At 43.9% G+C, this 25,814-nt stretch overlaps 2 protein-coding genes across 2 annotated transcripts in view; one reads left to right on the forward strand and one right to left on the reverse strand.

Moving 5' to 3' along the window:
* ctsk (cathepsin K) overlaps window positions 1-25,814 on the forward strand; it is a 66,768-nt gene that overhangs the window by 30,346 nt on the left and 10,608 nt on the right. The gene's annotated exons all lie outside the window — the stretch shown is intronic.
* On the reverse strand, window positions 4,805-13,872 carry lingo4b (leucine rich repeat and Ig domain containing 4b). Its single transcript, XM_058052783.2, has 3 exons — window positions 13,606-13,872; window positions 7,391-7,500; window positions 4,805-7,292 (listed from the first exon to the last, which is right to left on the reverse strand). The coding sequence occupies exon 3, from the start codon at window positions 7,278-7,280 to the stop codon at window positions 5,469-5,471; it is 1,812 nt and encodes a 603-aa protein (XP_057908766.2). The 5' UTR covers window positions 7,281-7,292; window positions 7,391-7,500; window positions 13,606-13,872; the 3' UTR covers window positions 4,805-5,468.

Raw genomic sequence — 25,814 nt, forward strand, 5'->3', positions numbered from 1 at the left:
GTGTGGAGTTTGCATGTTCTCCCCGTGGATGCGTGGGTTTTCTCCGGGTACTCCAGTTTCCTCCCACATTCCAAAAACATGCTAGGTTAATTGGCGACTCCAAAATTGTCCATAGGTATGAATGTGAGTGTGAATGGTTGTTTGTCTATATGTGCCCTGTGATTGGCTGGCCACCAGTCTAGGGTGTACCCCGCCTCTCACCCGAAGACAGCTGGGATAGGCTCCAGCACCCCCGCGACCCTCGTGAGGAAAAGCGGTAAAAAATGAATGAATGAATGAACAGGACCAAAAGTGCATATAAAACGCTGAGTTTAATGCGATAATGGCAGCAGCAGGATAACAGACGGCAACTACCAAACAAGCCAAACCAAAGACAATGAAGCCGCAACAGAACGAGCACACAACTGAACTAAATAGAGATTAAGAAATTAGAGGCAGGTGTGTGAAAAGAGCAGGGATAAGGAAAATGGACGGGAACAACAAAGGAAGTGTTTACAAAGTAAGGGCATGGACACCGGAACAGAGGCAAAGAGGAAAACTAGGAGAGCCATCACAAGGGGGTGAAGCTCGATTGTGACACATTTCACTGATAACTGCATTGAAGGACCACCTTTACAAGAAGCATTTGGCTTGAAAGTATGGTATAAACGCATTTTGAAAGGGATGTTATTCTGCCGGTATACAAGAAAAAAACAAGACATTATGTCTTCTAAACACTATGATGGCAACAAGGCCGTATTGCATTATACATGTTATTTCACAGCGATATATTTACTCTGGGGGGCAGGGGTGCCGGCGTATGCAATCAAACAGACTATAAAAACCTCTTTACACACAGATTATTTAAAACAATAAGCAACTCCAAAGTAATTTATACTTACCATTCTGTGTTATCGGTTAAGGCAACCGATCGTCATCTCCTTGTTTTAAGGCTTATGTTAATGTTTTGCAAGTTCTCTATTTCTTCTCCAAATGTTTCTTCCTCCTCAAAAACTCAAATCTTCGCTATAATTACTGTTAAGATCCTCTGACTCGTACATTGCTATGTTTGTTTACCTGAGTGAATTTTGCAATCATAACGGTTTCATTTATTTTGAACATGCATCCAAGTTACAGTGGAATATAGCCACATTCATTCATTCATTCATTCATTCATTCATTCATTCGTTTTCTACCGCTTATCCTCACGAGAGTCGCTTTCAAAATGCGTGGTCCTTCAGTGCAGTTATCTGTGAAATGATCAGTGTAATGATCACTGCAAAGAACGTTCTCTGCACTTTCTTTGTCCATTGTTGTCTTAACCTTCCTCTTTTGGTAACAGACTTCCAGTATCACTGATGTGTGAACATCCAGCAGGAACACAACATTTTGGCATGACTACTATTTTGATGAAAAATTGCTTTATGGATGATTGTAGCTGTTTGAAAGTTTACCAGATCAGTAAATTATAATAGTGATTTTCAGAATAAATTCCTCCCACAAAAACATGCTAGGTTAATTGGCGACTCCAAATTGTCCATAGGTATGAATGTGAGTGTGAATGGTTGTTTGTCTATATGTGCCCTGTGATTGGCTGGCCACCAGTCCAGGGTGTACCCCGCCTCTCGCCCGAAGACAGCTGGGATAGGCTCCAGCATGCCCGCGACACTTGTGAAGATAGGCGGTATAGAAAATGAATGAATGAATGAACTAGTGTTACCAATGTATGTATGATCCAATGTTATAGTCTGTTGTTCATTTCTTTTGATTGTGCAGCATTCTGTTTTTACAACGCTGACAACTGTTTCTAAAAGGCCTAATGTAGCGGTGGAGTACAGTAATTGAAAAAATTACTAGGCCTGCCTTATTTCTTCAGTCTTTTGTTCATTTTAATGCCTTGTACAACTAAAGGTGCATTTGTTTTTACAAATATAATGATAACAAAAGTAGCTTGTAATTTAAGAGCGTACATATAGACATTACCATGGTTTAAGTTCTGACATCAATACCTATGGCATCCATCCATCCATTTTCTATGCCGCTTATTCTCACTACGGTCACGGGGGTGATGGAGCCTATCCCAGCTGCTTCAGGCGAGAGGCGGGGTACACCCTGGACTGGTCGCCAGCCAATCACAGGGCACATATAGACAAACAACCATTCACACTCACATTCATACCTATGGACAATTTGGAGTCACCAATTAACCTAGCATGTTTTTGGAATGTGGGAGGAAACCGGAGTACCCGGAGAAAACCCACGCACGCACGGGTAGAACATGTATACTCCACACAGAGATGCCCAACCCGAGAAGAAAATTTGAAGAAACAAGGCTAGTGTATTAATGTTTGTCCTGACAGAGGTCTTGATGGTTGTCATTTCCTCCAGTTTTAATAAAATATGAAAAAAAAGATTTGATAGAAATACAAACAATAAAACTCATGGGTCTCTATACATATACATACATACACACACATACATATGTGTATACATATGTATTTGAAGCAGCACAAGAACTACAAATAGAAGAGATAGCTCAGCTCACAGGGACTGTTGGTGAGGCAAAAATGAAAGATAACTGAAACTAGAAATGTCTTGCTGCTGCTGCCATCTAGTGGCTGAAATGTTCACACCCAGTCTAGAAACAAATGACGTTGGTGTTGTGTGGTCACATGTCCAACAGACTTTTAACCTTCAGTCGGTATTGACCTATGTATTAAATCAGCTTCAAAACACACTAAAAACAATAATCAGATTTGTTTATCAACTCTTGGCTACCTAGGCTTTCTCATCCATGTTAGTTTTAATACTTTTGGTGTCGGTCTTTAGGCCCTTTTTGTCAGTATACAACACAATTAAAATTTTTAAAATGGTAAAATGAACCACAAGACATCATATCAATAAATAAAAGGGTTTTTTGTTACCTGACTCTTACCCTATTGCTGATTAGCTTATGTATGCAGGTCAAGGGTCAATGAGCTTACCAAACAAATTCTGTGTTCTAATAATTAGTGTTAAGGTATTGAGATCAATAAAACAACATTATTATTTATTATTTATTATTATACGGGAGCCAGGCAACAACATTTCGTTGGCAATTTCACTGCTGTGTTATTGTGCAATGACAATAAAGAAAGTCTATCTATATCAGGGGTCTCAAACTCAATTTACCTGGGGGCCACCAGAATTAGGTTCTGGGTTAAGCCGGGCCACATCAGGTTTTCAAAAAAAAAACTCAAAACGCATTTATTAAAAACTGGAAAAAATTTAAAAAAAAAACACTATCTTCAATGCTTTTGCTTCTGCTATACCCTACACTTTTTCAGTACTTTGGTTCCGGTTTTCCACACCAAAATATCTGATAAAACATTCCACTGTTCTCAAATATCTTAATTTTTATTTTTCTATACACAAAATAAGATAAAAAAATAAATAAACAAATTAAGAATAAAAACAATAAATCAATCAATCAGTAATAAATAAGTAAAATAATAATAAAACAGCAAATAAAAAAAACGTAAGAAACCACATACAGAAATTATTGTTTTCAGATTCAAATGTACAGTATTAACAGTTATTTAACCTTTAACATGAACATTAATGAAACTTAATAATTTGAGTTAGCATCGTACTCAGTTCCATCTGGGAGTAGCGTCGTAACTTTAACAACATGTTTGATGAGATGCTTTATCTTGACGTGTATTTTCCGTTTTATTTCAAATCATTTCCTGCATTTATTTGTACCCAGCCTTTAGCTTCATTGCTAATCCAAAGCAAAACCGGGCGGGGTAACAGGGTAGGGTAACAGTATGGGCGGGGCAAAATCATGTTAATTGTGTCCGGTGTGCACACAGCTTTAAGCTGTCATTTCACCATTAAACTTTGGTATCAAGATGGGGGCCTCAAACTAGCGTCTTGCGGGCCGCATTTGGCCCACGGGCCGCGAGTTTGAGACCCCTGATCTATATGATATATTTAACAGAAATTGCTGATCCTCACAACCAGTGATTTATAAAGTAAAATTCAATTAAATCACCAAGGGGTGCCCCAACTTTTTCATACAACTGTGTGTATATATACTATGTGTTTGTGTGTGTGTGTGTATGGCCCCTCCCTCTATTTGTCGTCTGCAGGAATGTTGCAGGATGTTTCCGGCCCTGCGGTCATCTGCTAGTGATTTGGGTCACTGTGCTTGTCATTGTAAAGAAGCCTGAGAATAACCTTACAGAGACACAAACAGGCTATAATGTCGTGTGTGTGTGTGTGTGTGCGTGTCCCAAGGCCCTTTACAATCTACTCCTTTACCCCTTTGGTGATCGCTGGAGCAAGTGGTTGTATGAAAATAGATCATGTGAAGGCCAGGCTGGGCCGCCAGACAGACCTATATAACAGATTGAGATATGCAGAGGTAATCCAAAAGGGTTTAAATCTGCGCTCGTACACGTGATCATGTGTTTTTTTCTTTTTTCTGGGTTATTCCCGGCAACTCTCTGTCCACACAATCCGTCTTAGTGGTCTTAAAGGGCTCTTGATTGAAGAAAAATGGAAATGTCCAGGAAGACACACTCTTGTTTGCGTGTTTGCGTGCTCATGTAATCCTTGCATCTTTGTCGTCTTGCAACAAGGCCACTTTGTATCTCCATTGAAGCACAAAGCACAGATTAAGTGCTTTGGTTATGCAAGAATATATGTGCATCTCTTTGCTACTAACAACAGAATAATTTCACCGGAAGATTTGATTTTAAGATGATAAGGGATCTGCTGTTGGATAACATCATGAATGCAAGAAGCACACATTGCAAATTGAAATAACGTCATTTAATAAACTTAAATGAAAGAAAGTTGGCAAAATAAAAAATACATAGTATGTGCATTGTTTGTTGTTGACTCAAAGCAGTTAATAGTGTCCACACATCAAGAGTAACTGAATAAGCCAGCACACACACACACACACACACATGTCCTTGGCCTAAATATTTACAACATGGTCCATATTTATAAAGTTACTGAGGCACATATTATCCAGTGTGGTACAGAATAAAAAAAAAGTTGTCATGCTTGTAGAAAAAGTGATGGAACAAGAAGTCGTATATAGAAAGAAAATATGTCAACAAAGCTGTTGTAAGCTTCAGATGGTACATTCTTATGTACATTAAGGTATCAGTCCCTGCTGCAACTCGCAAACATTCCTGTGAAGTCGCCATCCATGGCTATTCTCCTGCTGTATTTGTTGCTACAGTCACTTACGCTTCACAGTGAGCATGTCTGCTTGTGTTGGCAATAAAGACGCTGCGATACGGACAATGAAACAAGCACTTTTGTTGACCCAGAACAGCTTTATGGATGCGGGTTGATATGAACGACACTAGTTTAGTTGCCAAAAACTGTGGTGAGTTGAAACAGGGCTCTGAAGTTAGGACCAAGGACAAGACCGGCTCTGAAAGGGATGTCCTCAAAATGGAACGGGGCCATCCGGTGATTAATTGGCTTTAAATGAGTTTCATAGTAAACCTGCCGCCGTCCCCTCCATCTCCTCCTCCACCCATGGAGGAGCGAGGAACAAAGTCAATGGTGGCCGTGTGCTTGATCTGGCCTTTGCTCTGGCTCCAGAAGAACATGAAGACAAAGCAGATGGCTACCGAGCTGAGGAACGACAGGAAGCCCATAGTGGTGGCGATGATCAGAGTCTTGGCGTCAAAAGGGTAGGGTTTGGCCATTTCAGCGGAGGAATTGGTGGCTTGGGGTATCGGAGGCTCCAGCCAGTCTTCATCGGTGAAGAATGGGACAGTTCGGTTGCGAGCACCCCCCTTTACATAGAGGCCAACCATCAGGCTGTCATTGCCGGCAGCGTTGCCTGCAAGGCACTGATAGGTGCCGCTGTCATGAACCTGTGCAAACCGGACTTCCAGAGTACCGTTTGTCAAAACTCGGATTCTTCCCGTTGGAGATACCACATTCTTGTGGGAAGAGATCCAAGTGATTGATGGAGCTGGATCACCATCAGCCTTGCAGGAGAAGAGAACAGTGGTGCCTTCCTCCACCCTGGCCTCCTGCGGCCTGCGGTCCAAGATGCGAGTCGGCCGGCAGGTGAACAACCTCGGTAGTTCCTTTTCTGAAAAGTCTCTGAATTCTCGCTGCTTCACTGTGTCGGGGGACGAGCACGTGGGCTGATGTCCATCAAAGTTCAGTCGCAATCGCCGACGTACCACCCACAGTAGACGGCAGTCACAAGCTAGGGGATTCCCATCCAGCCTCAGCACCTGAAGGTTCCCCACCGAGTGCATGGTGCTCTCCTCCAAAGTTGTGAGCTGATTTGATGTCACATTGAGCATACGGAAGTAGGTGAGGCCCCTAAAAGCCCCTGGCTCTATACGTAACAAGTTCCCCCCGGCAAGGTGTAACTCTTGGAGTCTGAGGACGTCCCCCAAAAGATTACCTTGAATAACAGTGATTGGATTGTAGGACAGGTCCAGGAAGCGCAAGTAGGCCAGGTGACGAAGAGCTGAGTATGGCACAGCGCTGAGGTTGCAGTTACTGATGACCAGAGCAGTCAGATTGAGTCCGATCAGACTGTTGCTCGCTATCGTGTCCAAAGTGGGCCAGCTCGCTATGATGAGGGTACGCAGACGGTGCAGCCGACGGAAAGCGTTGTTTGGCAGAGTGGAAATGGTGAGGCGGAGCATGCGAAGGCGTGTCAGGCTCTGGAGCTGAGACAACGCTTCAGTGGGAATGGATGTCAAATTGCTACGATCGATGTTAAGTTCCTGAAGACTCTGCAAACCGACAAAAGCACGCTGCGAGATGAACACCAAGTCGTTCTCATCAGCCTCAAGCGTCTGCAGGTTCATCATCTCTTTAAATGTGTAGTCCAGGAAGACTAGAATCTCATTCTGGCTCAGATCCAGAAATCTTAGACCAGACAGGCCTGTAAAAACCCCAACAGGAATGATCTTGAGTCGATTGTTCTTAATCCGAAGTGTTCTGAGATCCTGTAGTCCCTGGAAGGCTTCCACCTCAATCATAGAGATGAGATTGTCACTAAGGTCTAGATCTTGAAGTTGCGGCAGGCCAGAGAACTGGCGGCGCCCCACAGTCCTAATCTTATTGTAGGATAAATCCAAATGCCTCGCATCGCCGGAAAAGCCCTCTGGGATGGAGTTCAAATGTTTGCCCGAGCAGATGACTTCCTTTGCCTCGTGTCGACACACACAGCGTGGGGGGCAACTGCCTGCTGAAACCTCCAGTCCTGCCTGGAGCAGGATGCTCCACGCTGCCCATCGAACAACAGACTCCACGAACATCTTACCCCCTTTCTGAAAAGACACACACACAGACAAGAGGTCAGATGTTGGACCTAAAACTACTACTTCTTCTCATGGGATTCGCTTTACAGACAACAGAACAAAAGTACCGTATCAACGCCAGAGCCAGAGTGCCGATGACCATAACCAGGGCCAATCAAGTTGGGAGTCAGATTTGGATCTGGTCTAGTCCTGTATGTATCATCCCCTTTAAAGTGGCCTGGATGAAACAGAGAGAGACATGTCTGCATCAACCCAAGTTAATGTCACAAAGTAAAAGAGGTCAAAGAAGCCCAAACAGACAACAAACATCAGACAAGACTTGTAAAAGATTCATTTTGTCGCAGCCTCCCTTGTTTACTTTGCTAGTATGTGTTATCGGCATACTCGTCCACATTTAAATTCTGCAGCTTGTTTCATTTGCGTAGTGAACAAAACATGGACATCTAGGTCGAATACGAAGCAGATGTTGTACTAGTGAGAACATTCTGCATGTGTGTGCGTGTGTGTGTGTGTCAGACAACCAAATCCCTACTTCAATGATTATCAAAGGAAATATCTCACTGCTTTGAGCATATTTCATCCTCACAAAGAGGGTCAAAGTACTTCTATGAGAACTTAACACCCTTGGAGGCGTCCATGTGGACTCTTCTTCCTGCTAAACCAGCGTCGCCTCGAACAACACACATGAGACCTCGACGGGGCAATGGCGGCTCATCTGCATACATGCATGCCACCTGGAGGGTGTCACTTCTGGAAAGGCTTTAAAACTAAGTGTCTTTTGTTGTCGCATTTGTATTCTTAAAACCCTAGTTGTGGAGCAAGACTTGAACTTTCAAAATAAGAGTAGAACAGAATGGATCAATCTGAGAGCTGTGTCTTCACTGAAAAGATAATGAAAGGCCTTGGTAAACAGGCTTGAGGACACATTGCAAGAACCCATTCTTGTCTCAAGTTTCAATGTTAAATGTCAACTGCTGGGATGCCTGTGGAAAATTTAACCGAGAGTAACTTGGTTTCAGTTTCCTAATGGCACGGTCTCCAGATCCCATCATGAGTCCAGGAGAACACACCTGAAGCAGCTGCACAACTTAACACCAATGTACATGTGGTGGCTGCACGGCGATAGAGTGGTTAGCACGCAAGGCTCACAGCTAGGAGACCCGAGTTCACTTCCACCTTTGGCCATCTCAGTGTGGAGTTTGCATGTTCTCCCCGTGCATGTGTGGGTTTTCTCCGGGTACTCCGATTTCCTCCCACATTCCAAAAACATGCTAGGTTAATTGGCGACTCCAAATTGTCCATAGGTATGAATGAGTGTGAATGGTTGTTTGTCTATATGTGCCCTGTGATTGGCTGGCGACCAGTCCAGGGTGACCTGTCCGCTTCTCGCCCAGAGACAGCTGGGATAGGCTCCAGCACCCTGTGACCCTCGTGAGGATAAGCGGTAGAAAATGAATGAATAAATGTACATGTTGCCAGGTATATTATGTAGTTAGTGGCACCAAAGGGGGCATGCAAAGAAGCCATAAAAGTAAAACCATGCACACGCAGTTGAAACAACAAAATCTAACCTTCAGCAGCCTCTCCTCGCAACCATCAGAGTTCTTTCCCCTCTGCCCAGCATCCCACTTCTCTTAAATGAGTTGTAACAGCGCCTCCTACAGTGCAACACCGGAAACAGCCATTGGTGGGAATATGAAATCAATGGCTACGAACTGCTTTGTTTTGTTCTTGGTTTCCATCTCCAACCAGATTTCCAAATAAATAAATGAGATGTCGTGTGTGAGCTTTAATATCGGAATGATCCAACACTCTGCCGCCTGCCTCAAGTTCTGATCCAAGCTGATCCGGGGATAGTGAGAGACACAGTCTGGCAGGTGTGCGGCATCTCAGGCACTCGGTCTGTCGCTCTGAGCAGCCAATCAGAAATTCCCATCAGTCGACCCCCCCTCATACTCTTAGCCTCGCCACGCTGCAGCCAGGGGTTGTGACCCCCAGAAGTTGTGGCCAGGGTTAATTACAAAGTGAGAGAATCAAATGAATTTGTCGTTTTGCAGTCACAGGCGTATCACCTTACTGTCTTAATTACATCCAAACTATTTTCTATTACGCAACGCCACCTTTGGCTGTGATGCACTCTCACGTTAGCGCACGTACGACTCATTGCAGCATGATCGATATTCAGCATGTTCAAAATTAATAGCTGCTCTGCTAACATTTAGCTGAGAGATTTATGCCTTTCTCAGATGCCTATGAAGCCTCTTTGCAGCAGGTGCACCAAATTATCTAAACTAGCATCTTTGGTTTTGTCCGAGCTCGACGACGGCCTGGTTGTCTGACACTTGTCTCACAGATATTTTTAGCTGATCGCAGTGAGAGTGACAAGAGCCTTAAATCCCCCAATTAAAGTGGCTGGAACACTGTATGTATGTGCGTGTGTGTGTGTGTGTGTTTGTGTGTGCCTATTTTTTATGGGCTTCTGGCACCTGCCGCAGTGTGGCGGCCCCTGAGACTTCCTGCATGCAAGCAGCACATTTTAAAAGGTTTGCCTGCAGCAACAGTACCAAACACAAGAGAATAAAACAGCTGCTGGATGAGAAAACAACATTCCCTCTGGACTTTTTTTTTATTAGTCTGCCTGACTGTTTGCAGCCAGGAAAAAAACCAACAAAGCCTTTGTCCAAAATGCTAAAAACAGTTTGTGGCAGAGGACATCTGGTATGACAGCAGTTTGTTGACTTTGTGTTGTCTTTTTTGTGATTTTGACTGAAGCCTATCCCAGCTGTCTTCGGGCGAGAGGGCGCCAGCCAATCACAGGGCACATATAGACAAACAACCATTCACACTCACATTCATACCTATGGACAATTTGGAGTCACCAATTAACCTAGCATGTTTTTGGAATGTGGGAGGAAACCGGAGTACCCGGAGAAAACCCACGCATGCACGGGGAGAACATGCAAACTCCACACAGAGATGAACTCGGGCCTCCTTGCTGTGAGGCCTGCGTGCTAACCACTCGCCCGCCGTGCAGCCATAAGGAAATATGTGGGAAGTAAATGTTAAAACACAACTTATATGGGGGGAAGCTGTGCTCCGCCCCTCTTTTTATCAGCAGACTAATCAATACACAGGAAACAGAAGCACCTCAGCTAAAATTTTCAAAATAAAAATGAAACAGATGTGTGTGAGCGACATCGACATGATGAAAGTGGGTCACTGTCAGATCCGCTCATGATGCGGGCCGAGCTCTCCGGCGTAATTCCACATTCTGACAAGCGTACGTTGCGTAAAAGTGCAGCATCTGCAATATTAATAATAGCACCAATAAATGAAGGGAGGGAATTAGTCTCAGCACAGCTCCGGTGCGACCTGACAAATTAGGTCGTCTCCGCTGACAGCTGCCATGGGAGGAGAGCGGGGGGTCATGCTCTCTCAGAAGAAACTGGTGGCTCTTAACCTGGGACGGGTCATAGGTGAAAGGTCGATCACGCTAGCTCAGAGCAACAGTAGTTGGAAGTGGAGTACTGTACATACAACATGTTGTTGGGGACCTTTTTCCCGCTTATCCTCACAAGGGTTGCGGAGGTGTTGGAGCCTATCCCAGCTGTCTTCAGGCGAGAGGGCACCAGCCAATCACAGGGCACATAGGGACAAACAACCATTCACACTCACATTCATACCTATGGACAATTTGGAGTCACCAATTAACCTAGCATGTTTTTGGAATGTGGGAGGAAACCGGAGTACCCGGAGAAAACCCACGCATGCACGGGGAGAACATGCAAACTCCACACAGAGATGAACTCAGGCCTCCTGGCTGTGAGGCCTTCGTGCTCTCCACTCGTCCGCCGTGCAACCGTAAGGAAATATGTGGGAAGTAAATGTTAAAACACAACTTTTGTGTTTTGGTACATAAAAATGGCACCAAGAATGGAAAGTTTTTAGGTTTATAAAGACGGAAATGTTTACACTTGCACCATTGTCTGAAAAGAAGTAGGAAGAAGCAGAGTTTAGTATAAAAAAATATGTTTTTATGTACACCCGGCTGTGAATCACAGGGCGGTTGCTTCCCCAAGCTTCTTGGTGTCACCATGGCAACACGTGAAGCAGCTTCCTCTTTTGCACGCGTTTAAATCCCCTTTAAAAACAGATTATTCTAACGTGCTTTTGCTGGGATCTTTTTTTTATAATCTATTGTTTAATCATTTCAGCGTATTGCTTTTTGGAGAGCGTTTCATAATCCTCTTATTTCATCGTTGGTTGTCCACCTCCTGTACGGTGAGAGAGATCACCACGAGCGTCGCCGCCAGCCCGCAGGCCTCCTCACACTCACTCATCCTTGTAGGACTATGACATCATCACTTGGTTTGTACTACGTGAGGTCCTGGTCCCACCGCCCAGCCAGTGCCATTGTCGTCCTTGACTGAATGGTTGGAGTGGAAATGGAGTTGTGAGTGAAGAGTGGACGTGGTGACCTTTAAGAAGAGTTGACTTGCACTGAAAGGAGGCATGCAGAATCAAAGAATGTCTGTCATGACACGTTTTTTTTTACGACCCCCCCCCCCCCCCCCCCCCCAGCTATGTTCCTTTCTTCTGGACCACAAGTGACCGTGTGTGTACTTTTTGTCTTCCGGAAGTGCCAAACTTTTTTCTGCAGACATGACCTCCTGGTGGGCGGCACAGCGGTCGAGTGGTTAGCACGCAGACCTCACAGCTAGGAGACCAGGGTTCAATTCCACCCTCGGCCATCTCTGTGTGGAGTTTGCATGTTCTCCCTGTGCATGCGTGGGTTTTCTCCGGGTACTCCGGTTTCCTCCCACATTCCAAAAACATGCTAGGTTAATTGGTGACTCCAAATTGTCCATAGGTATGAATGTGAGTGTGAATGGTTGTTTGTCTATATGTGCCCTGTGATTGGCTGGCCACCAGTCCAGAGTGTACCCCGCCTCTCGCCCAAAGACAGCTGGGATAGGCTCCAGCACCTCTGCGACCCTCGTGAGGAAAAAGCGGTAGAAAATGAATGACCTTCTGGTGCACGCTGTCCGGTGACCACCAAGCTGATTTTCACTCGTGCACTTGGATAGAAGTCACAGTTCTCAGCGTTGGGCCTCCAAGGAGTGAAGGAAGCCGTTACCGCAAGCCGGCCTGTGCCTGATGTGCACCTTAATGGTCCGAATGAATCAGCCGGCAACGAGGAGACCAACACGCTTCCTGCTCATAAAGCTTCTGATTAAATTGACCATTTGGCTCACTCCCAAGCGTCACTTCCTTCATGTGGTGTCATCATTACAGCAGAGCCTTCGTGTTCGGGAGATGATCACCATCAAGTGGACCACTCACTATTTCTGCAAGTCCAGTTAGGTTTCTAGAACAATCTATGAGTGTACTTCGCACACACATGAAGTGCCACTACTGTAAACCAAGACGGGAAGGAGTCGTTCAGTGACAAGGATGCAGTATTGTGGTCATCTTGTGTTGTTCAATCGAACAAAGAAGCCTTGAAATGTTCATTCTACGTCTCGCTGGACCTATGTGTTGCTATGGCGATGTTTCTCGAAGTCAAAACATTTGACCAGGATGTAGTAGTCTGAATCGAACACATGATGTGATGCAGCTGTCATGTGAGTCAAATGAGAAGGCGTTGACATGACTTAGCTGCTCGCTTTACTTGTCTCAGTTCAAACATAGATGTCACATTTTCCCAAGTAAAAGCGAGTCTCTTATGAGTCTCGTGTAGACGGGGATGGCATTAATCCAGAAAAAAATTATTTGTGACTGAACATTTTTTCACTCCTTTTCATCATTTGCTTTCTTTTGTGTTTTTTAAGTACTAACAATTGAGTGACGTCAAAAGCCCTTGAATTCCTTCAGGAATAAAACTGTCACCACCAGAGAAATAACTACAGCATGTACATTGATTGGTTTTATAAATAGAGCGTGTAAAAGTTAAAAATACCTCAGTAGAGCCTTGACACTATGGGATGCCACAATGCTTCATACGCATAAGTCAGTCGCTCATTAAAACACCAAAGTAGGTTGTAACGTTAAACCGAATTTTATTCAATAACACAAACAGAGCTTTAGTTCAACCTTGGCGGAAATAAACTGTTAAAACTATTTATCTCTTGGGATTAAAGCCAAAGTAGATCAAGTAGTGACCGAGTTCAGATTCAATCAGCATCCGAACAATAAAGCTGATTTAAAAACACGGTGAGTGTCCGCACCAACACAAAGATGTCAGTTCAGCTCCTGCTGCACGACATGTCAACAACACAACTGCTTTCACGGAAAGTGACAAATAACAAATAAACAAATGTACCAGTTTAGTGGAGAGTCCATTGCAGCTTCAGACGCGGGTGGGCTCATCCGTGCGCGGGACAGGTGACACTTTCGTCTCTAGTCCCCCGTCCCGGTCCACTCAGTCCTCGTCCCGCTTTAGTTCTCTTCTCAACACCTCAGGGAGTCCACATAATTGTAGCACTGGAGGAATTCAGGTCGACTGTGTGCAAGGGAGAGAGAGAGAGAGACAGCTGCTGATGCTGCATCTTCACCCCTCCTCTCCCCACTCCCGCATCCTCCCACTAATGCACAGCAGCAGCATCGGTCCGCAGGTTTGAATCGGGAACCACGTGACTCTACTGATCCACCAGGAACAGCGTGCAATAAGCACTTTGCAAGCCTAAGAACTTGCTGGCTGTGAAATGATTGGCAGTTAACTTGTGCCAATCAGGTTTAGCGCATGTTAGCGGGGAGGGGGGGGGGGTCTAATTGACGATATGGCACTTCAAGCACCAATCAGGAAGACAACTTCAGCACTGTTGGTTTACAAACTTGTCAGCACTTTAACTCTACTCATCATCAATTATGTCATGTCAGGTCATGTGACTGCTAGTCTCCACGCCACACCCCTGATGCTCTGCCAACTGGGCCAACCAAACCTAACGGGTAATCGTTCGCACAAGCAGCGCCACTGAGCGTCACAAAGCATCCACGCCGACAGAAATAATCATAATACGGGTGGCAAAATCCCCAAGCTGTCAGCTCTGAGAGGATTTGTAACTTTTTTTTTTTATGTTTTGTTTGTGTGCGCTGGCGAACCGCCTGGACGCTACATTACCTCCACGGCCCGCAGCGACAGTTGGGTCAGCCAAGCCTTGGGATTGAACAACGGCTTGATGCCATTGAGACCAATGTGTCCTGCCAGGAAGACCTCACACACACAATGCTAACTAATGTTAGCTTGACATTATGGCTGTGTGTCAAATGGAATACTTCCATGAGGATACTTCAATAAGTATATTGTGCACACTGGGTACTTGTTTGCTGCTCAAATCCATTACGGTCATTGAGCACAATGGCAATGTTTACCTGCTTGTTCTTTATCTTACTTTCCACTGGCAACATCTGGATACTGGCAGTGCCGTTCAAAGTGGTTCATTTTTCAGCTCCACACGATAACCCGCACAGAAAGCTTTCTAGATCTTCCAGAATTTACACCCATTCCAGCTCTATTACTTTGGATTTCCAAAACGGTCGACCCACAACCCTCCTCCGGGTGCGAAGACTTCACGCTTACACGAAGACTTCCGGACTACTGCCGAGCCCCACTTTTTAATTTTGTCTGTATAGGAGTTGATAATAAATGAATAAACCCTTTGGAGAGCTACTGAAAGGTGGTTGGTAGCCACTGGTAGCTCATGAGCTACTGGCTGGAGACCCTTGACTTTCCGTGTATGAACTCAAAGAGCGGTAATGGTCGTAACTCAGTGCAGACAATCTTGACATCAGTAGTGGAAATGTGGTCGTTCCATGTTTTTTTTGCGGGATTACTCAAGTAGACACACTGAAAACTGTGACGCAAGTCCTCCAGTTGTATACACTGTTGTTCTCCCCACCTCTGTCGACACCTAGCAGCATAGTGTGTCCGACATTAATGCACTTTTCACGGCAAGAACACACTGCTTCTGGCTTCAGCAACAGTTTGGTGGATGTTTCACATTCATGTTCACAAAACCAGTCCCATGTGAAAGGCCGTTGACACATGAAAATATTTTTCTCTTGCTGGGACTCACCAACTCCAACCACTTCTGTTTCGACTTGTCTCTAAGAAAGATTTCCTGGGAGCCATAGCTACCAACCCCCTAAACAGAGCTAAGCAGAGCTGTGGGGAGGGCAGTCCTAGAGTGTATCTGGCCTACAGCGCATGCCCATATAAGGAAGCCTGGCTCATTATGACTTCACAAAGAGCAAGTGTTAGAAAAATTTCTCTGAAACAGAGCATTCATAGCCATCCCAAACTTCTTTCAGAGCTCACTTCCAAATGCGCAAAACTCATTACCTGAAACTTTGGCATTGTTTAACACGAGAATTCAACATTTAAACTACATTTATAGATCAGAAAAGTGGAAAATACATAATAGGCCCCCTTTAAGTGATTATATTTATTATGAAACTTTTGCAGAGTTGCTGGAAATGTGAATTTCTCTTGGAGATTAATAAAGTATCATTTTGCCAAGTGTGATAGTATGACGCTGTCACACTTTTGCACATACTGAGTGTCAATACGCAAGTACACAATTGAACGCCCCTCAAACATGTGCTATAGCTGCTTGTCATTGTGGAACCTTTAGAAGTGCGGTGCCGTCTCCCAAATAACACCACATGGTACCGCCCTTGAGAACTGACCTTCCCTCCGCCAGCATCATCAAGAAACACTCAATAGACGCCATCAGGGATGTTTTATGGCAACGCACGCTTTGTCTTGGCCCACTAGCAGGTTTTCAGGGTACTTTGAGCTTGTACAGCCCTCTCAGAAGGTCCCCACCTCACTTTACATTTGAATGGATGCTCATTTGCTGATTAAAACAGGCCAGCCTTCAACTTCTTCTTTTCTCCCCAAAGCACCATGGAGCGCAGCTGCCAGGCGGCAGCGGTTGGGGCTTACATGCCCACAAGCAGCAGTTGGGGTATGTCAGTAGACTAATTCATGATTACATGAATTACATTACAGTAATAAATCATAACATGGGCCATGACAGCATAGAAGCAATGTGTTTGATTCCATATTTAGTCTACCTACAAGGATACAGAAACGATACAGATAATTCACAGTTTGGTACAATTCAATACTTGTCACAGTTCAATAGTTTTCCAATACAAAAAAAAGCTATTTTTGTTCCTTTTTTAACTTTTATTTTACTGAAATAACCAACATGTATTTCAAGAGCAATTTTTTTAATGAAACATATCTGATGCAGCCTCATTTTCTGCTGTGCATACTCAGATGATGGAACCATACAGCTCATTATAAAATAGCAATAATATAAATGAAAAATAAATCATTCACAATTCAGTTCAACATGGCAATAAAGATAATTCCACATCACTCATATATCGTTCTGTTTATATATTGAATATTATTTCAAACAACCTAAGTAGCATTCATTATTCATGTCATGTCATGTTCATGTCACATCCACTTTGTTATTAAACATTCCAATATAAAATAAAAACAATTATCGAAATAACAACTCAGTTGACGAGTCAAGTTAACACATTAAAAATTTAAGCCGGAAGGCTTTTTTTGAATTCATCATGAAATAATCGCAACAATAACAAGTAAAAACACATTTCCGCAATGGAGTTCAGGGCGTGCATTTTGGCACTTGGGTTACTGTCCCAAACTGGATTCATAGTGGTATTGAACTGATACCACAGTGAATCGAGACCACAGTATCGAACAGTTTGATACTTCTAGGTTATCGCATGGTTTGTTCGGTCTCAGGCGCGCTCTGAGTGGACAGCTACGGGGCTGATACTGGACATGGTTAAACTCTATATTTTATCAGTATCACTGCCCTGGGCTTTGACACAGTATCATTTCGGCCTTTTCCCGTATCATTCATGGGAGGTTTCTAGGGTACAGGGACAATTAATACTGTAGTATGTGATAAAGTACAAAAGTAACCCGGTCTCGGGCTGATACTGACACTTGGGAGCATGATACCTGGCCTGATACCAGACAAACCATGTGATAACCTATAAGTACATCTAATGTTGCACCCTAACTACTTACAGTATAAAACAATACAATAGTCCAACTTCAAATCCAGAGAGGCTTAATTAGACGGGCCTGGAATGAGCAACAAGAGTCCAGTTTGACCTTTCACCCCAGGAGTTTCTGTCAGAATGCTAAAACGAACAAGTGAAGACATGATGGGTCAACAGGGAGCCAATTAGTCTCAATGTCTGCATGTCAGCATTCTTCTTGATGAAAGGAACCACAAAAGTTAACTTAACTGGGAATGCAAAGAGGATCCGTGTTGGAGCCCCCATGCCGGTGTAAAGAAGTGTTTCTGCATAATTGAACCATGCTGTGACCCAATTCTCAGCAGAATGTAAGACCGTTATACACCGTACCCCTCCCCAGACCCCCCACTCAGCCCTGTTCTTCTTGCACGCCACCTCTGTGTCCATCAAGCGGGCATGAGCCGTGTCTTAATGAATCACTGATGCACCACGTCTGTGTAGACCAGTGATTTTCAACCACTGTGCCACGGCACACTAGTGTACCTTGAGAAACCGTCAGGTGTGCCGTGAGGAATTATCCATTATCACTTTTTATAATTAACATTTATTAATCATCATTTGCAAATATTATGTCAATCGCCATTATGTCAATAGTATACATGGACCCAAATATTCCAATTGCATTTGGTTTATTTGCTCAAACGGAAAGAATTGAACAGGGATGGAATATTCCTTTAACCAATCCGATTGAGGTATCTTGTACCCGCTCAAATGGAAATTTGTCAGGGTGCGTTCTTCTTTGTGGTGTTTTTCTTCTTCTGTTGTTTATTGGCGGTTGGCAAGCAGCTTTTGTGTGCATTAGCGGCATCTGTGGAACAGAATCTAAACCCTTCTATACGCCATTCACAAGTCCCGTTTTATTAAAAAAGAAAATACATATCTATATAAAACATGTCCTGAGTTTAATTATAAAATATTAGCAAGATTGAATGTGATCTTTTCCTGTTTAAATTGATCCCGGGTGCGTTCTTTCAGCGCATGCTCAGATATGACGTAACACGCAGATCCAGACGTTCTTCACTTTTAAAAATGGAGGCCAGCAATCGGCACTGGACTAAGCAAAGTTTGTTTTTGATTCAAACTAAATTTCAAGACTGGACAGATGAAAAACTGGCAATACGGAGTTATTCCAACAAGTGTAAGAAGAACTTGGGGTAGCCGGTATCACGTGATGTTGATGTTTACGTTTTACTGGGCATGCCCTATTGACTATTCTGGTTGATTTTCACAGCGCATGTAGACAAGAGATTGGAATATTCCTTTCCATGGATACCATTGTTTCCTGAAAGGTCATTTGGAAAGAGAAAAAGTGGTGATGTAAAAACGTGGCTACTGTGGAGTGTCTGTGGTGTAAAGACTGGCAGAGCAATGTAATATTGGTCCGTGTGGCAACACCTACCTTGTTCCTCCGATAGACTTATTGATGCACGTGTGAGGTCGTGGTGACATTCTGTAACATTTTTGGTTAGTGGTGTGCCACAAGATTTTTCCAATATAAAAAACGTGCCGTGGCTCAAAAAAGGTTGAAAAACACTGGTGTAGACCTTGTCAGCATGCCGAGAGATGATAGTAAGACCTCTGTGCTTTCCAGGCTGCCAGGCACATGTGGCCATCCTGCTTGCCATGTGTAGGCTCCACCCACTAAAGAAAGATGAATATTACGTAGGGATTATTTCCTGTCAGCAGACCTGACTCTTCAAGAGCCGATTGAAATGAATATTCCGGCGTGGTCATCTTAATCCTGCTCTTTTTCAAGAGCAGTTTGACCTTCAGAGCGCCATTAAGGTACAGAATGTAAATCCCGCCTCCATGAATGGAAGCATGTTGATGTCAAAAGTAGTGCTAATGCTGCTCCATTGAAAAACAAACAAACCTTTTAGATTTTAAATCCATGCTCAGGCCTCAGCAGCTGTGTCCTCCAATGAGGGTCCTTCTAATGCCCCCCCCCCCTCCTCCCACACACCCCAGTGTTAATTTGCACACGTCAGCACTTCGACTGGTCTAAAAATATGAATTAAAGGCCAGCAGTGTAACGTAGCCATTGCATGCCGACTGCTAATCCTTACAGAGCGGACTTGGAGGCGGATCAGCATGTGACGGATCAACCGTCGGAAAAATTCTGAATGTGTGTCGGCAGCTCGTTTTGTGACTTGGCTTGGCTGTGCGTGATCGGGGGTGTTTTCTCTTGCGGATCCGTATCTAAACTAATCCAAGCAAACATGACGCCGCATGGGGCTCACCGATATGAAGCGATTAGACAGCAGGAAGCATGAATGGCTTTACTTTCATCCATCATGCATGTTTTGTCCTGCTTGTGGTCTGAAGAGACCTGGACCCAACCATGTGGACACATCATGACACATCAGGAACCATCAAAGCAAAATCCCAGTTCAGGTACTCCCCAGTGAATATGGATGGATGTCATTGGTACTGTTGGAACACTCAAAAGAGGAAAGTTAATTAGCCATAAAACTTTTAATCCAAGTTATTTCCCTTGGGGTGATCTATAGTCTCGAAAAATTCTAGACTGATTACTTTCCGATGACACTGTTGGGAGGCTCACTTTGAAAAACTGAACTGAAATACTTGGCAGAAGAACATTGGTGGTACCATAGAACTATCCCATCCCTCTACCTCCACCCCAGTTTCTCCAATTAAATCGAATATCCTGTCCCTACTCTGTACCTCCTGATGCACAATCTCACCTTCTTGACATCACCGGCTTTCTTAAAATGTTCAATATTTTGACAGGAACAACATAAAATGAAGCGGCACGGCGGTCTCGTGGTTAGCGCGCAGACCTCACAGCTAGGAGACCAGGGTTCAATTCCACCCTCGGCCATCTCTGTGTGGAGTTTGCATGTTCTCCCCGTGCATGAGTGGGTTTTCTCCGGGTACTCCGGTTTCCTCCCACATTCCAAAAACATGCTAGGTTAATTGGTGACTCCAAATTGTCCATAGGTATGAATGTGAGTGTGAATGGTTGTTTGTCTATATGTGCCCTGTGATTGGCTGGCGACCAGTCCAGGGTGTAGGACTGCAGGAACGTAAGCTTCCCGACTTAAGAATACGCTGAGGGGTCTTTGGAGGGTTGACTTGGAAACAGGAGCCGATGTTGGCGCTTTATATGTTAAATAGCTGCACGCAGGCACGTAATTTCCACAGGGGATAGTGGGCCAATATACTGTAACCCTATATAACCCTATACGAATATAATCACATCATTCCGCTTCAATAAAAATATACATTAGCTTGTTTTGTTGATTTTCTTTATTTATATAATTTTCCAGCAAAACAGTAGCATGTTTCATCATCTGGTAATGTAACCCCATTCCCCTACTTCATTCATTCATTCATTTTCTACCGCTTTTTCCTCACAAGGGTTGTGGGGGGTGCTGGAGCCTATCCCAGCTGTCTTTGGGCGAGAGGCGGGGTACACCCTGGACTGGTCGCCAGCCAATCACAGGGCACCCCATACTTCACTAGTTAGGTGATTTGTGACTGGAGTTGGCTCTCTCGTCGTTGGATTGCCAGTGTTCTGTGAGGTGAATGTCAGGTTCAAACTCCTGTGACACTTGTAAAAACACTTAATACAGAAGAGACAGACAACAAAATTCAACGTTTCTCGCAGCGAGGAGAGTGAAACAACATACCCAGTGACATGCCGCTCCACTCTGAGTATGCCATTCATGCTCCTCTCTTTTTATTTTCTTTAGGAGGTCCCTAATACATGGTCGTGCAACTTTCAGGGGAGGGGGAAGCAAGCAGTTGCACAAGCTGTACTTGTTGTCTATGTGTGTGTGTGTGTATGTGAGAATAATTACTGTTTGTGCATGTGTTCTTGTCTTGGCACATTTTGCATGATGAAACTTCTTCAAGGTTGCTGCTGGCATTCCCAGGCACCTGCAAGATTAGTGGTGTTGGGAGTAGCTGGTCAGCATCTTGGAATGCTGCTTCAAAACACTCAAGACTATTGTCTATATAAGGATGATAACTTAATATTATAATAATTGAATTTACATTTTATTCTAACATTAACTAGCACTATAATAATTGCATTTACATTTTATTCTAACAGTGAAGACGGGGGGGGTCAGGGATGTACTGTGTAGGACCAATGTCAGTACTACTAACTTTGCTCTAATACACATTGTTGGCTAGCGCCGTCACTAGTTCATCTACATTTCTCCTTTGAGGGAGGGATGAAGTCTTCTTTGTGTCTGCTGAAGCTCTGAGATAGCAGCGATACTTACGGCTTAGTTCCAGCAAACCCATTTGATTCTCTGCCAGGGACTGAAGTGGTCTTGATTGGTGTGTATTCACCTCTCATCCACCTTCTGGTTGCAGGACGTGCTCCAATTAAAAACTGCCATCAGGGAAATCTGTCCAATTGTAAATGATTTGCTTTCTTTCTCTCGTGGACTTGAAGAAAAAACTAGATCCGGGAGAAAATCCATACATAAATAGATTGAAAGATGTATGATTTACCATGATTGGCTGGCGACCAGTCCAGTCCACCGCTCACCCGAAGACAGCTGGGATAGGCTCCAGCACCCCCGCGACCCTCATGAGGATAAGTGGTAGAAAATGACTGAATGAATGAATGAATGAGTTATAGTCATCCTTTTCTAGAAGCAACCAAACACAACACACACCAAACACTGTGTGATAGCAGTGACGATCAGCACAAACATGAGCATGTGAACACAACACAAAAGAGCCAGCAGACACAATAAAACACAATAAAACCTATCAGCAATGCAGCATCATTGTTGTCAGGCATTGTCATTGTTGTCAAATTTTTTTGTCAAAAAAATGTTTAATTCCATTACAGTGGCCGTTTTTTTTTCCAGCAGTGCTGTTGGTTAACTTACAGGTTAAACTGCATCATCAGCTATACAGTCTGTGGTAATATGTGATTGTGTAGCAGATTTGGCAACATTGTGTGTGTTTGTTCATTCATTCATTCATTTTCTACCGCTTTTTCCTCACGAAGGTTGCATGGGGTGCTGGAGCCTATCCCAGCTGTCTTCAGGGCAAGAGGCGGGGTACACCCTGGACTGGTCGCCAGCCAATCACAGGGCACATATAGACAAACAACCATTCACACTCACATTCATACCTATGGACAATTTGGTGTCGCCAATTAACCTAGCATGTTTTTGGAATGTGGGAGGAAACAAGAATGTGCAAATTCCATTCCAAAATATGCAAAGAACATGCAAACTCCACACAGAGATGGCCGAGGGTGGAATTGAACCCTGGTCTCCTAGCTGTGAGGTCTGCGCGCTAACCACTCGACCGCCGTGCTGCGTGTGTGTTTGTGTTAGTTTCTATTTTGCGAGTCAAGATACTCATTAAATTAATGTGAGTGTGAATGGTTGTTTGTCTATATGTGCCCTGTGATTGGCTGGTGACCAGTCCAGGGTGTACCCCGCCTCTACCCAAAGTCAGCTGGGATACGCTCCAGCATATCCCCACGACCCAAGTGAGGACAGGCAGCATAGAAAATGGATGGATGGATAGATGGAAGATGTAATAGCGTCAACAATCAAGAAGACCCGGGTGGTACAGGCTGCATATAGGACCGCAAATAGGACCGCCTGTGTATTGCTGGTCACACGTTCAAGCAGTTTGGTCAAAGTAGACGTAGACTCACCTAACTGGCCTCAATCAGAACATCACCATCTTGTTATTTAGTTTGCTGTTTGTACAAAATGCCCTTGATGTGTTAAAGTTGTTTTCATGCATCAGGAATATTGACTTGATCTTCTTTGCTTTTCGATCTGGACACTCAGCAAGCCGAAATGAACAAAAAGTCCAGTTTGTGCAGAAATAATCAGATTTGTGTGCAGTGGACACATCTAATTTTTAGCTCACGACAAGCTGATGAGGCTGTAGAGGACCACCCTCACTGCACCAGTCTGCTCCATATTTAAAACCAGACTTCAAACATTCCATTTTTCATCCGACTTGTCTAGACTCATACTAGGGGGAAATCCCATCATGCACGTCTCTCTATCTTCCCATCTCAATGATGTTACATTGATATTTCATTTTCCGCAGCGGAAAATGAATTAATATTATTATATGAATATTATATTATATGAATATTATATTATATGAATATTATATTATATTATATTATATTATATTATATTATATTATATTATATTATATTATATTATATTATATTATATTATATTATATTATATTATATTATATTATATTATATTATATTATTATAATGAAAATTATTGTCATAACAATAATAGGAATTATTTGTTGATGTTTGGCTCCAGCACCCCCGCGACCCTTGTGAGGAAAAGCAGTAGAAAATGAATGAATGAATGAATGTTGATGTTTGGATATATGTACGTAACATTGGGACACTATCCACATTGAAACGTTTTCAGGCTAAAACAGCAAAGTGTTTTATTGTTCAGCCTCTCATCTACCAGGAAACGGCGTCCAGGGTGCCCTGTAACTGTATTTTTCATAGTGGGAAAATCAGAAAACGCTGGCACGTATAGACAAGCAATCCGCGTTTTTTTTTTTTTTAATGATGACGTCAGCCACCCATCCCTGTGACATAATGAGAAGTGAGCTTTGACGACAAGCCACCATGATATCTAAATATTTCGAGTGTCATGACTCATGGTTAGCACGCAGGCCACACAGCTAGGAGACTCGAGTTCGATTCCACCCTCGGCCATTTCTGTGTGGAGTTTGCATGTTCTCCTCGTGCATGCGTGGTTTTCTCCGGGTACTCCGGTTTCCTCCCACATTCCAAAAACATGCTAGGTTAATTGGCGACTCCAAATTGTCCATAGGTATAAATGTGAGTGTGAATGGTTGTTTGTCTATATGTGACCTGTGATTGGCTGGCCACCAGTCCAGGGTGTGCCCCGCCTCTTGCCCGAGCACCCCCTGTGAGAATAAGCAGTAGAAGTAGTAGTAAAAGTAGTAGTAAATGAATGAATGAATGACTCACTTCAGTCCACTTTCTCCGGATATTTTCTACACCCAAAGTGACACATGTGTAATTCCAGTTTGTCGTAAATCTAGACTAGCTATGGAAAGCAGGCGACGACAAATTCATGCACCAGGGTCCTTTCTTTTGCTATAGTATGATGGGTCTGTCTGCGTGTCTGCTCACAGCGCCACATGGAGGTGTGGCTTGTGTATTACATCAGTTTCACTCAGTGGTTCGGCCCCTTCTGGATGCAGCTGTTTACTAATCTGGGACAGTGTGGACGCAATTTTTTTTCAACCGACCCAAGAGAAAAAATCTCAGGATCATTCCCATGTGGACGCGGAATAATAAATTGATTCAGTTAAAGTAGGCATGGTAGGCATCTCAATTACTGCACTTGTGTACTATCTGGTTCCGGGTCGCAAGGGCAGTAGTCAGCCAGGAAGCTTAGATTTCCAGTTGTTCCAGTTCCACCGGGAAGGTAACCAAGGTGTTAACTCCAACGTGTCCTTGGTCTGCTCCTGAGACTCCTCCCAGATGGGCATGGCGGGAACACAGTAAGTGCACAAAAGCAGCACTACATTGTCAAGGTGCTTGCACTTAGGAAATAAGCACACATATAAGCACTCTATACAGTATACTTATTTAAGTGTACTGAACGAAGCATTCCATATGCGATACAGTTTTATGTCATACAGTGTCATCCATGCTCTGGTGTCCGTCAAGGCCAGCTATCACACAGGAAGTCATCCAGCCCTGGCTTTATTTGTAATCAGACTTTTCCGATCAGTGGTCGTGTAACAAAGAGTCATTTTGTTCTTTGTCCAATCCTGTTTTGTGGAACATCCCGCTGCAAACAATCGTCAACGGGTCAAAGGGGGAAAAGACAAACGGCTTTAATCCGCTGAAGTCCAAACAAGCCTTAAACCCTCTTTGGTGTCTGCCATGTTAATCTGGCGAGCGGGCAGCCAGTGAAAAGTGCACATCGACCACATGGCCATCGGAAACGTGGATACGCCATTGGTCAGCTTATGTAAAGTGCAGACGGACATGTCTGTGGATCAGGCTTGAATATGGAAGACTTGCTTTGACTGGTTCTTTGTGGACCAGGCTGCAAGGCGGTGATGTAAGAGACATTCATGCACGGCCTTTCACGTGACGCCATTAGCGTCAAGAACTAAAGCAGATGTCCCAACAACAAAGTCACCAAGTAGACCTGACCTCCATCTGGACGTCCGCCATCAGGGCTAAAGCTAAAACGTGATTTATATGAAAGCAGCCCATCGGATGATAAATATATCAACACAATAGCCACGCCCCTTTCATTAAATCCACACAGAAGTCATGACCTCTTGCCCCACTGCATGTTCACCGACCGATCAATGGAGGCCTCCATGATCTCATAATATTAAGTGCTCATGCAGGCCGCCGTCACCTCCAAGAAGCTTAGAAAGCTTTCACAA

This window comes from Doryrhamphus excisus, linkage group LG5, assembly GCF_037039965.1.
Source record: "Doryrhamphus excisus strain RoL-2023G ecotype Guam linkage group LG5, RoL_Dexc_Guam_v1.1, whole genome shotgun sequence".
NCBI lineage: Eukaryota > Metazoa > Chordata > Actinopteri > Syngnathiformes > Syngnathidae > Doryrhamphus > Doryrhamphus excisus.